Below are 15,101 nucleotides of genomic sequence, written 5' to 3'. Positions count from 1 at the left end.
TGAACTCTGAAACATGGAACTCATGTTTGTGCAGTTGGGTGCATGTCCTGCACACGTGATCACCCAGGACGCTGGCAGAGTGCTGACCTCCCACGTGCGACAGGGCACACATCCCACTCAGCTGACCTCACTTGCCATAATTTCAACTTGAACTTACTTAGTCTGACTTGCTACCTTTTCTAATTACTTAACCTTAAAGATACTCTCTTTATCTTAACTTCAGTCTCCTTCTCTTATTCACTGGCTTTTACTTATTTTGTCAGTTAATTCCTTAATAATCTCCCAGCTCTTGAGTCTTGGTCTTCTTCTGCCCCAATTCAGTTGTAAAAATAGTTAGAAAATCAAAACAGCACAGAAAAAGAAAAGAAAGGCATTCCTATTCCAATTCATCTAACTTCCACACTTACCAAACTGCATCACTTCAATCACAGCTGATTGCACAAAAACCCTTTATTTAATATTTTCTGCCTCTACTGCTTCAGGAACTAGTTAAAACAGATTAACTGTTAAGCCCAATTAACTATTCAAGCTTCAGCAGCCCCAGCCACCAGCAGAAATTGTTTTTGCTCTCTTCAGCCCTAAAAGAGACTTGACTGACTACTTTTTAGAATTAAACCCTGCTAAACTGTGTTATCAAAGAACTAGCAGCATTTAGCACTAAGTTCTACAACAAGAGATTAACACTTAAACTTCTGTCCTTCCCAAACAGTATAGTCCGCTCACTGCTGGATGCGCTGTAAATGTCTAAGGTAACAGCTTCTCTCACGATTTTTACTTCTGAACTTCAAAGCCAGACCTAGTTCTCATCTACTCCTTCCAAAAATGCGACTATTTGTTGTACCAATTAATTTCCTGTTCAATTGGGGAAGGTTATTATCAACTCAGATATGCGAAATAACTTCATTGTTATGAACTACGAGACAGAGAATTGTTGAAGTTCCATCTATAAGCAATTTACCTTTAAATTTTATTAATGTTGTCATTCACCTATCACCTACAAATAGCATAATTTACAAATTCTTCTTCCTCTTTGTTTCATGATTCTGAAAATGCACCGCCTCTTATATCTAATCCATTTCGTCTCCCAGAAGCTCAAAATTGGTGGGATTCTTCAAGTCCGTCAGCTTCAAACACAATTTTCAGGATTTCAAGACAAAAAGCTTAACATCTCATCATTAATTGATTTTGTCTTTCACTGTCACTGTTGATCCTTATCTAACTTCTCAATAAACATTTCTCTAACTTACCGGAATACCATGTACAGCTGTACCATCCTGACTGCTGTCCATAGTGATGGGGCGACTATACTTTGGGTAGGAAGGAGCCATACCAGAAGTACCAATCATCAGAGGCCTAAAAGAATCATTTGCAACAATTTATTAAAGGTGTACAAAACCAAACTAATCCTTCTAACTACTTACGATTCCCAAATAAAACAAGATTCTAAATGGTATGTTGTTCCAATAATTATTAAAAAAAAATATAGAAGTTAGTCTCTTGAAATTACAGCCAGGTTACATCTTTTGGAACGTTCTGCATCTTCTCCATTGACTCTTCTGTCAGGAAACTTAGCTAGGAGTTCCGTGGTACTGTTATGAATAGATGGTGCTTTTTCTAAAAGCTGAGAACTGTCATCTCTAGCAGATAACAGTTAGCTCTGCTGATCCTCTAATTGTCCCCCTTCTTTTATACCCGTGATGATATATCAATTTCTTACAATCAGATTGGGCCTAGTTTGTCAAAACTGTCAGATTCAAATTTGATAGGTATTTGGTATCTAAGTGCCTGGTTCAAATTGATTAGCTAAATTCAAAAACCAATCGGCTTGGTAAAAATTCTGTTTGTCCTGCTACCGGTACGGCCTTTTGATACAAATGTTTCAATTCAGGTGCTCACTGTACTTGCAAACTTTCAAGCTGCTCACAGACATCTCCAAGCACAGAAAAAGCACAGTCTTTTAAAGGGACCATGCAATGCTTTCCCCCAGCATTTCAAAAACACCAATATTTTACAAATACCAAATTCTAACATTTTGCCTCCCAATCCACAAGTACCCTCTCCACCTTCACCACAGTAATTAACATGGAATTGGGGGCTGGGCCTATTGGTACTGTAATCACATGAGCTGATCATGCACTGCCCAGACAGAAAGAGAGCCATGGTCACTTTCTCCTTTCATCCTCTTCCATTGCTCTCTATATCCTGATGCCCCCAGGATGACAACATTGTAGAAAATGCAGTAAACCACTCATGTCATGTATCATGGGCAGAATTGCAGGACACCTCCAGAGCAGTGCAGGCTGCAGAGGTGATGCCTAAGCATCCTCATAAATGTTCTGCCTCTTTATATTTTGTGTGGCAGCATTGCTCTTACTATATACATGCTACTCACACATGGGTGGATTTCAATCCAGAGTCATGAACATGTGGTCAGTGGATAGCCCTGTAACCTTCCTCTGGTTTCTCATCGTGGTGTAAATGTGAATAAACACTGGTTGCCATGGAATTGAGGGGTCATGCCTGTTGCCAGGGTATTGAGTACGGACTTGTGTGAGATTGCAGAGTGATTATCCACCAGGTTCGAAACTGAGGACAAGCTCCTCTCTGAATTTGAATATAGCATCCACAAAGCAAGATCTGGGTGATCAATGGCATATTGCACTGCAGTGAAGCCTGCTACCCAAGCAAACCCACATACTCACTCTACATACTTCTCTCTAGAAAGGCAGATAGAGTTGGCACAAATAGAATTGGTCAAATTATAGAACACTGAAAAGCAAACAGTAGGGTGTTCCCAATGTCACTTGCCCCAACCCAAGAAGAGCCAAACAAAAAGTGAATGGCCACAAGTACCTTGCAGCCACTAGCAAAGCCATTGTTATCTTGCTCTGAAGTTGCATTATAGAGATAGTAGGAACTGCAGATGCTGGAGAATCTGAGATAACACGGTGTAGAGCTGGATGAACACAGCTGGCCAAGCAGCATCAGAGGAGCAAGAAAGCTGACGTTTCGGGCCTAGGCCTGTTACGCACTATAGTTGGTTACACTGGGACAGTGACCCTAATGAGGTGAGTGACATGACATCTAAGTGTTCAACCAGTGCTCACAGATTTGTTCCGTCTTGTTTCAGCTTTTACAGTGTTCACAGCCTCGGAATTATAACCTCCCTGTTGGGTTGAAGTAAATGATGAGTTTGTATGTTTTTGGTGTTGACTGGAGCCTAGTTACAACCCAGTGCAGAATAGCAAGGCTGCTTGCATGAAGTAGCAGAGTTAAGCCATTATTAGGGTGAAACAAACATCACACACCCTACTCCTGGCTTGGGTGGCAGCAAGAGAAATGCTTTCCAAACACCGTGGATGGATATGCCTCGACAGTATGGCTTGTGTCCCCCTTCTGCTCCTCCCTCTTCAAGAAGCCTGCATCCTTCCATACCACCCTCACTCATTCTCCTGGTCAGGCTGCAAGGCAAGGGGAATATAAACTACAGAATCCACGACTGGGAGCAGAAGCACTGAAGGGAGAAACAAGGTCTTGATCACATGCCAAAGCTCTCCCTGTAGAGTTCACCAACTTTACATCGGCAGTACAAAACTCCAAGCACTTCGGCTAAATCAACAATAGCCAGGCAAAAAAACACAATCAATTCACCTGGAAGTGGCTAATGATTCCTTTAGATAGCACTGGGTGGGAGGAGCACTGAGATCAATGCTCTCACTTGTCTCTCTAGCGGAGTCAATGTTATGATACATCTACTCAACATTATTCCAGCAAATTCCAACCACACAAACTACCCAAATCAGCATTCAGCAATGACCTGCATCAGATATGTACAAATATGTGTCAAAGGTGCCATTTTTGTGAGAGATGTCAGAGCAGCTGAGATTGTGAATGTAGTGACAGTAACGAGGTCAGCCGGGGAGGGGTGGGGGGCCTCACAGAAATTGAGTTCCCTATTGGGCCTGTTAATCTGGTCCAATCAGGGACCCCTGGCTGACAGATAAAAAGAGCAGTGTCCAAGATTCTGGCACTGACAGCTGACCCAGAAAAAGCAGTACTCAAGTCAAGGCCTCTTTGTGTGTAAATAAAGGGTGACTTGGTGATGGGATACGGCCTTTGTGGGGTTATTTCAGTGGATTTGCATTCAACAATAGCCTGTTTCTCAGAAAGCAAAGGCGGCAAATAAGTTGTCAGGCAAAGAAAAGGATAAAGAGAGAAAAAGAGAGGCCTTTTCCCTTCTCCTCCCTTAGCCACAGACTCTTGTACCAACACAGATTTACAGAGGATGCAGTTACACACTCACAAGGAACAGGCACAAATGGCAGCAAAAGGTCAGCCGTTCCTCATTCCGCCCCTTCTTCCCTTTTCCCAGACAAAATGATTTTTGCTTTAGGAAATTCACGGCTCCAGCCCATAAAACTAACATCCAGCATAAAACAAGAAGAAAACTCACATTTTTCTCTTGATTCCCGCCACACTATTTGACTGCACCATCGTGGCAATGAAGTGAAGGATCTGCAGATAAGGTTACATAAAGAATTTGAATACACTGCAAGTCATCACATCTGGAGTAACCATTTGCCCCGGGTATTCTGATTAGGCCCAGTCTTGTTTGTTTCCAGAATTCTGAAAATTTGGAAGTTACAACTAAATCTATTTCCAATCCCTGAAAAGTATTTCAGATCATCACATTTTTTGGTGTAAAAATACTTATGCTAATTCTCCCCCCTTCCTAATTTTTCTTGCAATTTCGCTTCTATCTGTGTCCTTTGATTACTAATCTTCTTGCTAGTGGGAAGAGTTCTTCCCAATCTATTCTATTAAAACCCCTCAAAATTTTGAACATCTTCAATAAATTACCCCTTGACCATCACTGCTCAGAGAAATATAACTGCTCCTGCAAGCTTCCACCGAAAGAGAAACTGGTCAACTCCATTGACTTAAAACATGTGATGACGCACCTTCCGAATAACTTTGTGTTGCTGAAGCTGCTTCTGTTTCAGAGTTGATATCTCCTTCCACAGCGCCTCATTTTCCCTGTAAAACAGACAATATCTGCATTGAAAGCCCTTCTCTTAACTGTCAGCAAGTGACAAAAGTAACTCTCATCACCTACAAAAGAAGCCAATGTTGAGCAATGTGTTGAAAGTTGCTAATTTTCTGAAGACATTGCCACCCCGCAATCTAAAATGTCAAAACACTGCCAGTGTCTACACTGGCAAATGTTTCAGTGTGAAGCGCTCTTGTAAGTCTTTGTTTTTGCCTGGATGATGTTAATTTACATTTGCACTTCAATCAATTTGAGATTTTCTTTCTCTTCGGATCCTTTCCTCTCTTCTTGGTGAAGAATAATATCATAATTCATTTCTTTCCAGCTTCTACAGGATTGCTGCCCCACCCTACCTCAGTAGTTGGGGCCAAATGAATGAATGGCCCGGGGTCAGCACTTACTGATACTGCACTCACAGAATCAGTGTAAATAAAGTCCCACAATGTAAAGTGAGACAGTGTGAATGCAAAAACATGTAGGCAGGGAATGAGACTTATGTAACACCTGATCATAGTGTTATTACACGGGATATTCCACAGTGCTTCACAATCAATGGATTACTGTTGAGCTTCAGTGCAGTGAAGTGCTGACCAATTTCACCCCTAAGAAACCCTAAACGACAAGAGGATCTGTTTGTAGCAACTTGAGGAACTTATCTTATTGTGCCAAAATGAAGAAGCTACATAAACCTTTTTAGGTAACCAAAGGTCCCAAGCTGCTTCACAAGTGCAGGAGCTAAATGTCTAGCAGGAATGGAAGTAGGGGCAAATACAGGGCTCAGGCTTCAAAATGGTAGGTCTTGTTTTCACTAAATAAGGGTAATGCAGTAAATATAAATTACCTATATTTCCAAAAAGCCTCTAATAATTTGTCACAAAAAAACCTAATGAACAAATCAGATCATGCTGAGCCAGGAATAAGTGGAGAATGAACTGCTGGTGGCTGCAAGACAGAGCCAGGATATAGTGACCTGGCTCCAGGGAGACGTGAGTTCAAAGTGGGCCAAAAGAGATCCACAAGGATTGATTGTAAAACTTTGGATTCAAAAAACATAATTCTTTACTTTGCAAATGACAAGTTAGGGGTTAGTCATTAAAGAAAAAAAAATAAATTATAAAGGTTTGTAATTCTTTGAATTACAAGGCATTAATGAGCTTTCAGAATTGATATATAGTTGTGAAAACAACAATCAAAACTGAGGTGTGAGGTATTAAATGGTGGTGGGAAATACAAGGAGGTCACATATTATTTTGAAAAAGAGAGTGTAAATAGGTTTGACCAAGGAAGAGGTGAAACTAGAAATATATCAATCACTGGAAGCTGTCATGCAGTAATGTAAAAAAGAAATAAGCAAAACACTTCTCTTTTGTAGTGTAGTAGAACTGAAAGTTAGAAAAATGATGCTAAATAAATATAACACTTCAGATAGACAACACTAGGAATACGATATACAACTCTGGTCAGTCATATCTTACAAAGCATAGAAGCATTCATGAGAGTGCAAAATGATTTAGGAGGTTAATTTCTGAGATTTCTGGAAATGTTAACAAAGAGTTTTATTAGAGAAGGCACAGAGAGAGTGGGCAGAATTTCCTGAGCCTGCCCAGAACACAGAGAAAGGAGGGAGTGGAATTTTGACCTGATGGGAAACCAGAAGTCAGTTTCCTGTCAGCAGGTTAAACTTTGGTATACGTCTCTCTGAATCTTTCAGGCAGTCAGCTTTCCTGACCTTGATGGTCAGGAACCTTTTATGCATTCATTACAATGCCATGAATAGTCATTAACATGCCAGCCCACTGTGATTACTTTCACAGGTGCAATCTAGTTAGCCACAAACATCATGTTCACAAACCCAACCATAAGCTATATATAACATGAAGTGTGTACCTGGCAGGCTCAGGCAGTACAAATTTGTCAGCAATTTGGCTCCTGAGTAACCAAGCTGTTTCTCTGCATAAACACGCACAGTGTGAGGGGTAAAGCTAGATGGGTCAACAAGCCTTCCCAAAACAAGGCATCCACACTGACCAGGGCTGCCAAAGAAGGCTGAATTCAAACAAGTTCAACAAGAGATATATTAAGAAGAAGAAAGAGGTGCTAGGAAATGGAATTCAAATGCCACAGTTGTGATTGGCAGTGGAAGGACCCTGGGGAATGGAGGGAGCAAACTGTAAAGTAAAGAATCAAATCACAGTGACGGGGCAAAGGAACAAGGAATTGGCAAGAACTGCATATTTTGAGTGGAAAATACAACGGAGTAATTAGATATGTTGGGAACGGTGAATGTACGTTGAATAAATGAGTGCTGCAAGGCTAAGGCTGGGACTGGGGATCTGGGGAGAAGGAGGATTCAAGAGAAGAGTGGGAATATCACGGGAGATAGTGAATGCGCCATTGATCTAAAGGGGCGATCGAAGAAAGATGGAAGGACAGAGAGGATGTTGCTGTGCTGTCTATTCTTACAAAACACTGTTTGTTGGATCAAACCACGCTGAGGGTTAGCAATGGGTTACTCTCTCCACCATTTCATTTTCCCACGTTATTAAACTTATGAGGACCCTACCAGCACAACCCTGAACTAAAATACATCCTGCATTAAAATTTAAGTATATCCTGCAACAAGTAGAAAAGTTAATCCATTCATGCTGGGAATAAGTCTTACTTCAGTTTCTTAAAAACAAGCACTTCTATTTTACGCTTGGCAATATCTAATTTTTTTTCCCCAAAAATACAACCTTTTAATAGTTAGAATCGTGCTGTCAGCCAAGTCATTTTTTCCCTTCATCTGACGAATATCTGACAAGAGTTTTAACACTTCTTGCTGTCTCAGTTTAAAGTCATCCACTCGGCTCACAGAAACCTTCAAACAGAAAGGAGAATCACATTTTAGGAAATTACTTAAAGGTGCTAGCTGCACATTCAACTCAAATTCCAAACAATGCAACTGTGGATCAGGATTATTGTCACATTACTAGAAATTTTGCAACTTCATTTTCATCCTGTTCAGTCAAATCGTGCTCTTCTTTTCTTTCAGGTTGGAAGACATTTCAGTCCTATTTTCACACTTGGCCCCAGTAAAGACACTATTAATGCTGCAGTATGGTTCCACAAAAATCAGCAGTTTGTTGGCACCTTGTCCAAATGGGCGCTAGTGTACATAACTACTAGTCAAATGGCAGTGGATTATTTGTTTCTGGCAATATCACAAGTAAGTCTGATTCTGACCCTACATAACATCTATACAAGTACACATTTTAGCAGTCATTGAATAACAATCAGTAGCAAGAATTCTTAAGAATTTTTCTTTCTCTCTGTTGAAGGCAGTAATCGCAAAAAATATCTTATCAGCTATTCTTCAGAATGAGGTTGCTTAATATTTAGAAAATTGTCTCTATAGTGTTTTAATACTATAATAAATTACAATAATACTCTTCAATCATGTACAATTAAGTAAGCTTTATCTAATATGCTAAGAGGGTACAAACTGATTTCAGACATAACTTTAACAAAACGTTAAGTGTGCATTGGGAAGAATGTTAAATAAAACATTATTTCACTTTTTAACCCTAATTCTGTTGTGGTTACAGATGAAAATGAATTGATATACTTGAACATCAAGGGACAGCAATATAATTCCTAAATTTAAGTGCTTTATGTTATCTTAAAGAACACACAGTACCCATCATTAAATAGCATATGGCCTGTATGAAAATCATTAAAGCCTGTGCTATGATGAAAATCTTCTGTCTGCTTGCACTTTGTCTCCAAAATCTTAAACAGATCCCCACTTTTCCTGTGATAAATCCTTACATGCACGGTTGGATCAAAATTGGTAATGTGAACCTGTATTACTCTGTTGCAATTGAATGCTCCTGCACCAGCTGCATTTTTGTTTTGAATTTTCCTGCTCCCCAGTTGGGGAATTGTATCCTCCAACATATCGAGCACTCCTTCTTTCCAAATACAATGCTCAAGACACATACAGTGATGGCAGACGAATTCATCTCTTAAAGTCCCCAATAATTCATGGGAGAAAAACACATTTGCAGAAACATCAGAATCTCTGCAGATCTGCTCCTCCAATCACAGGTCAGTTGTCCCTTCCTTTCATTGTAGATGTGGAAGAGAAATTGCATATAACTTAAGCAGGTGACCATGATCACTGAGACTGGAGCTCAAGGGGCTTCTGGGTCCAGAGGTACTGAGGTTGGAGGGTCCCTGGGAGGGTGAAAGATGGGAAGATTGGGAGTACTGCTCAAAAATGGGAAGGGCTATAAAGTGGGGATGCAGGCTGCAAAGGCTAGGGTGGGGGTGGTGTTAGGCTGTGTTGGATGGGGGAAACAGGCTTCAGGTAGCGGGAGAGGGGGTCAGGGTGAGAGAGAGAGACAAATTGCAAAGAGAGACTGGAAACAGAGTGCAGTGGGTGGGTGAAGAAGGGCAGCAAAGGGGTCAGTAAAAGACAGGCTGCATTGCAAATGAATTGCAAACAGGGTGCAAAATAGGGAAAAGGTCTGCAAATAAAAGGGGCTGCAACTGAGGGAAGACAGGGCATAAAGGGAGAGGAGAGGGATGCAAAGTGGGTGTAAGGGGTTCAACATGGGAGGAAAGAACTACAAAAAAGGAAAATAATATGCCAAATTAGGAAAGAGAGTGACTGCAAAATGGTAGGGTAGGGGGGCTGCACGAGAGGGAAGAGTTGCTGGAAAACAGAGAGAGACTTTGCAAAAGGTAGAGTGGGAGCAGTAAGTGGTACTACAAAGAGGGAAGGAAAAATGCTGCAAATGGGAGAAGGGGTCGACAAAGGGGAGGGAGTCTACAGAGTGGTGAGATCAGTTTCAAAACACTGAATAAACTGCAATAACTGAGAACTAGAAAAACTTGAAGTCACTGAGGTAACACATCCTTGGCAAATGCGTGCAGAGTCTGTAGTTTAAGACTGCAGGTTCCGCAGCTACTATGTGAGGGCAAGTGCAGTGACTGCTATTGTAATGAACACTGTGTCAATTGGCTAATTTAATACTGAACAGTTTTGTTTCATAAAGAACTGTATTTATATCACAACTCATTTGCTCACAGACCGTCAAATACTTGAGATGGAACCATTTAAGTTCTTAAAACAAATGCCTAGCAAGAAAGTTGATGCTTTGATTTTAATTTTCCAAAATTCCCTAAATGCCGAGGTGGTTTCATTAGATTGTAAACTCACAATTGAAATTCCTTTATTCAAAAAGGAATATCGATAGCAAGAAACTACAGCCATGCTTAGCTTCTGTCAGCTGAATATTCGAATGTATTATGAGATACTACAACAGGTGTTAGAAAAATTTAAGATGATCAGCAAGTGTCAACATGGTGTTGTGAAAGGGGGATCATTTTTAACTAATTTACTGGATTTCTTTTGATGAAATAATACATGCTGTGGAGAAATGGGAACTGGTGGATATACTGCACTAGACTTCCAGAAGACATGTTTTAAGTGCCATTTCAAAAGTTATCGCAGGTAGTAAATCTCATTGTGTAGGTGGTAACATGGATAGAAGATTGGCTAGCAAACTAAAACAGAGCATAGGCATAAATAGGTCATGTTCAGGCTCACGGCATGTAACAAACAGTGTGCCACAGAGATCAGTGCTGGAATGTCAGGACAAAAAGTATGGTAGCTAAATTTTTGATGGCACAAAAATAAGTAGAAGAATAGATTGTAAAGAGGACATTAGGAGGCTACAAAGGGATATAGATAGGTTAATTCAGTGAGCAAAGATCTGGCAAATGGAATATAATGTAGGAAAATGTAAAAGTGTCATTTTTGCCTGAAGAATAAAGAGAAGCAGGTTGGCAAGATCAGAAATGAGATAGATCTGGTATCCCAGTGCAATCTCAAAAGGGCAGCAGTTTATTGTGAGGATAATTGAATATAAAAGTGGAGCTGTTAATACAGGGCATTGGTAAGACCATATCATAAATGCTGTGTATTCTTATTTAAAGTCATAGAGTCATACAGCATGAAAACAGACCCTTCAGTTCAATGAGTCCGTGCCGAACATAATCCCAAACTAAACTAGTCCTATCTGCCTTCTTCCGGCCCATAACCGTCCAAACTTTTCCTATTCACATATCCATCCACGTGTCTCTTGGACAATGTAATTGTACCAGCATCCACCATTCCATCAGGAAGTTCATTCTACAAACAAACCACCCACTGTGTAAGAAAATTGCTTCTTATGTCTTTCTTAAATCTCTCTCCTTTCATCTTAAAAATGTGCCCCCTAGTCTTGAAATTCCCCATCTTGGGGTAAAGACAACTATCATCAACTCCATCAATATCTCCCATTACTTTATAAACTTCTGTCAGGTCACCTGTCAACCTGCTACACTCCAGTAAAAAAGAATCCCAGAAAATCCTTTATAACTTAAACATTCCATACCTGGCAACATCCTGGTAAATCTCTTCTAAGTCCTCTCCAGCTTGATAATATCCTTCCTATAACTGGGTGACCAGAACTGGACACAGTATTCCAGAGGTGACCTCACCATTGTCCTGTACAACCTCCAACTCCTAAACTTGAAGGACTGAGCAATGAAGACAAGCGTGCCAAACGCTTTTTCAGCCATCCTGTCTATTTGTAACGCAAACTTTTAAGAATTACATACTTGCACCCCTAGGTCCCTCTGTTCCACAACACTACCCAAGGCCCTACTGTTAATCATACAAGTGCTACCCTTGTTTGTTGTACCGAAGTGCATTTATCCAGAACAAACTCCATCTGCCATTTTTTAGCCCACTGACCCATGTGATTGAGATCCCTTTGTAATCTTAGAAATTTAAGGAAGAATGCTTTCAACCTTGTTGGTTTTTCAGTGTAAAGATTTGACCTGGACTGAGTGTTGCAGACTGGCACATTCCAAGGTGCAGGACTACATGCTGAGGGATGCGCTCACATTTAGAGCAGCTGCTGCCAAGGCAGAGTGGGGAAAGAACACCGTCTGGGTCTTTCTGCCAAAGAAGACCGAGGGTCTGTTCAGTTGTCAGGCCCTCCCAATGCCTCCAAATGAACAAAAGTAATTTGTTGTATAAATGGAAAATGCCACTGTTTTTTGCAACTGTACAGAAGCTCTGAGAAATGTCAAAATTCCAATGGTTTGTTTTTCTCTGCAAAGATTGCACAAAACCGATTTAGAAAATTTGTACATACTTGTAGATGATTTTATGAAAAAGTACATTTCTGAAATTAAAAGAAATGCTTTGAAAGTAGTTCAGAGGTTTACTAGATTAATACCTGGAGTGGAAAAATTGTTTCATGTGAATCTGTTGAACACACTAAGCCTGCAAACAGTAGTGACAGAGAGTTATTGGGAACTTGATTTAAACATACAAGAGTCTGAGGGGTCCTGATAATGGTACAAAGGTGAAGGATGCTTACGTTGATGTGAGAATCTAGAACTAGGGGTCACAGTTTAAAAATGTGGTGAGGCCCACTTAAAGCACAGATTTGGAGAACTTCTTCTCCTCACAGAGGATTGAGAGTCTTTGGTACTCTCTTTCCGAATAGGCAGTAGAACAGTCTTTCGATATTTTAAGGCAGAGCCAGGCAGATCCTTTATAAGGATGGTACAAAAGAATATCAAGGGTAGGCAGGAATGTAGAGTAATCAGAGCAGCCACGATCTTCTTGAATGAATCAATGGGTCTCTACAGCGCAGACAGAGGCCATTCAGCCCTCAAATCTGCCCTGACCTTCCGTACAACATCCAATTCCATCCCTGTGATCCCACATTTAACATCATTAACCTCCCCTAACCTGCACGTCTTTAGACTGTAGGAGGAAACCAGAGCACCCAGCAGAAACCCACACAGACATCAGGAGAACATACTGACAGTTGCCCGAGGCTGAAATCAAACCTGGGTCCCTTGCACTGTGAGGCACTAGTGCTAACTGCTGTGCCAATGTGCCACCCTAAATAGTGCGGTAGGGGGTTACATAATAGTAATGTGGATGTGAGTTTGCTCCCTGAGCTGGAAGGTTAGTTTTCAGACAATTCGTCACCATTCTAGGTAACATCATCAGTGAGCCTCCGGTGAAGCGCTGGTGTTATGTCCCGCTTTCTATTTATCTGTTTAGGTTTTCTTGGGTGAGAGATGTCATTTCCTGCATTGGTGATGTCATTGCCTGTTCTTTTTCTCAGAGGGTGGTAGATGGGCTCCAAATCAATGTGTTTGCTGATGGAGTTCCAGTTGGAATGCCACGCTTCTAGGAATTCTCGTGCGTGTCTCTGTTTGGCTTGTCCTAGGATGGATGTGTTGTCCCAGTCAAAGTGGTGTCCTTCCTCATCTGTATGTAAGGATACTAGTGATAGTGGGTCATGTCTTTTTGTGGCTAGTTGATGTTCATGTATCCTGGCGGCTAGCTTTCTGCCAGTTTGTCCATCGTAGTGTTTGTCACAGTTCTTGCAAGGTACAAATCTACAAAATACCTTGCAAGAACTGTGACAAACACTACATTGGACAAACAGGCAGAAAGCTAGCCACCAGGACACATGAACATCAACTAGCCACAAAAAGACATGACACCACTTTGATTGGGACAACACATCCATCCTAGGACAAGCCAAACAGAGACACACACGAGAATTCCTAGAAGCATGGCATTCCAACCGGAATTCCACCAACAAATACATTGATTTGGAGCCCATCTACCACCCTCTGAGAAAAAGAACAGGAAATGACATCACCAACACAGGAAATGACATCACCAACCCCAGGAAACCTAAACATATAGATAGAAAGTAGGACATAACACCAGCACTTCACCGGAGGCTCACTGATGATGTTACCTAGAATGGTGATGGATTGTCTGGGAACAAACCTTCCAGCTCAGTGAACCAGCTTACATCCGGAACTAAATAAAGACCCACTCTTTTGTGGACCGAGAAGAAGACAGCGCGACTGTGTTGGAGGTGGAAGGAAGACGTCGGGTTGGCTGTGCACCCTTGCAACCGGTGGATCTTAATGCTGGCTTCGGCCTAACGCTGGTTCAGGAGAGCAGCCAATCTGCAACGATGGCTGCGGCAAGTGCTCGTGCCCCAGGTCAGGGGGTCCGGAACACCATCCGTGTTTCCGTGAAGAAGGTGGATGAAGGTGCACCTGTAGACCGCACCTTCTTCGTGAAGAGGGTCCTGTTGGACTGTTGTGGGTTCGCTGCTGCGGACATTTACTGCCTGCAGGATTTCCCCAGAGGAGGTTTTTACGATGTAACCTTCAGGAGTGCCAAGCTTTGCGAGCGCTTCCTGGAGGTTTTCAAGGAGAAAGGAGGTGAGGGCCCCCTCTCTGTATTGACCGCTGTCCCGCTGTTCGTGATGCCAGCGCAGGGGAGCCGTATGGTGACTGTACACATGTACAACCCGCATGTGCCAGCAGTTGATGTCCTGACCTTCCTTGGAAGGTACGTGAAGGTGGAAGGGGACCTAACTGACATCATGGACTCCTTCGGCATCTGGACCAGTAAGAGGCAGTTCAAGGTGATGCTGAGGATGGGCGTGGACGGAAACATTGTACACCCACCGTCCAGCTTCGGCGGGAGCAAGGGCTACCTGACCTACACAGGGCAACCTAAAGTCTGCCATGCCTGTGGTAGGTCAGGTCACGTGGCGGCCGACTGCAAAGCCACCATCTGCAGGAACTGCAGGGAGGAGGGACACCTTGCAAAGGATTGCCCACAAGTAAAAAGCTGCAACCTTTGCGGAGAAGCGGGCCACCTCTATACGGCATGCCCGTGGTGGGGGACCACCTACGCTCAGGTCGCCGGCAGGGGCAATGCGGAGCCAGCCCCCCCAGAGGAGAGGAAGGCACCAGGGCCCTGCAAGGACCCCACTAATGTGCAGGAGGGCCAGGTCGTGCAGGAGGGCCCAGCCCCGTGGGATGGGCCCGAGGCCAGCAAAGCGCCCCTGCAGGCTCCGCTCCCCCCCGACAACCCCGAGTCGATGGAGGCGGTGACAGGCGACCCAGGGGAGTGGACTACGGTCCGGAAGTGAGGAGGAAGGCGTGTTGGCGGGCC

The 15,101-nt window shown here is 42.4% G+C and overlaps 1 protein-coding gene across 6 annotated transcripts in view; it reads right to left on the bottom strand.

The window, feature by feature from the left end:
- The window catches only part of LOC125458832 (heat shock factor protein 1-like), a 114,552-nt gene that overhangs the window by 68,833 nt on the left and 30,618 nt on the right, over positions 1-15,101 (bottom strand). For all 6 annotated transcript variants that reach the window (XM_059651413.1, XM_059651416.1, XM_048544555.2 and 3 more), the window contains 4 exons: positions 7,786-7,910; positions 4,962-5,037; positions 4,454-4,515; positions 1,248-1,353 (listed from right to left, as the gene is read on the bottom strand). In XM_059651413.1, the coding sequence (XP_059507396.1) occupies positions 1,248-1,353; positions 4,454-4,515; positions 4,962-5,037; positions 7,786-7,910 (369 nt within the window). The remainder of the gene's footprint in view (positions 1-1,247; positions 1,354-4,453; positions 4,516-4,961; positions 5,038-7,785; positions 7,911-15,101) is intronic.

Source organism: Stegostoma tigrinum, chromosome 15 (assembly GCF_030684315.1).
Source record: "Stegostoma tigrinum isolate sSteTig4 chromosome 15, sSteTig4.hap1, whole genome shotgun sequence".
Taxonomy (NCBI): Eukaryota; Metazoa; Chordata; class Chondrichthyes; order Orectolobiformes; family Stegostomatidae; genus Stegostoma; species Stegostoma tigrinum.
Note: the sequence above shows the minus strand (reverse complement) of the source record. Positions and strands in the feature narration are given on the sequence as shown.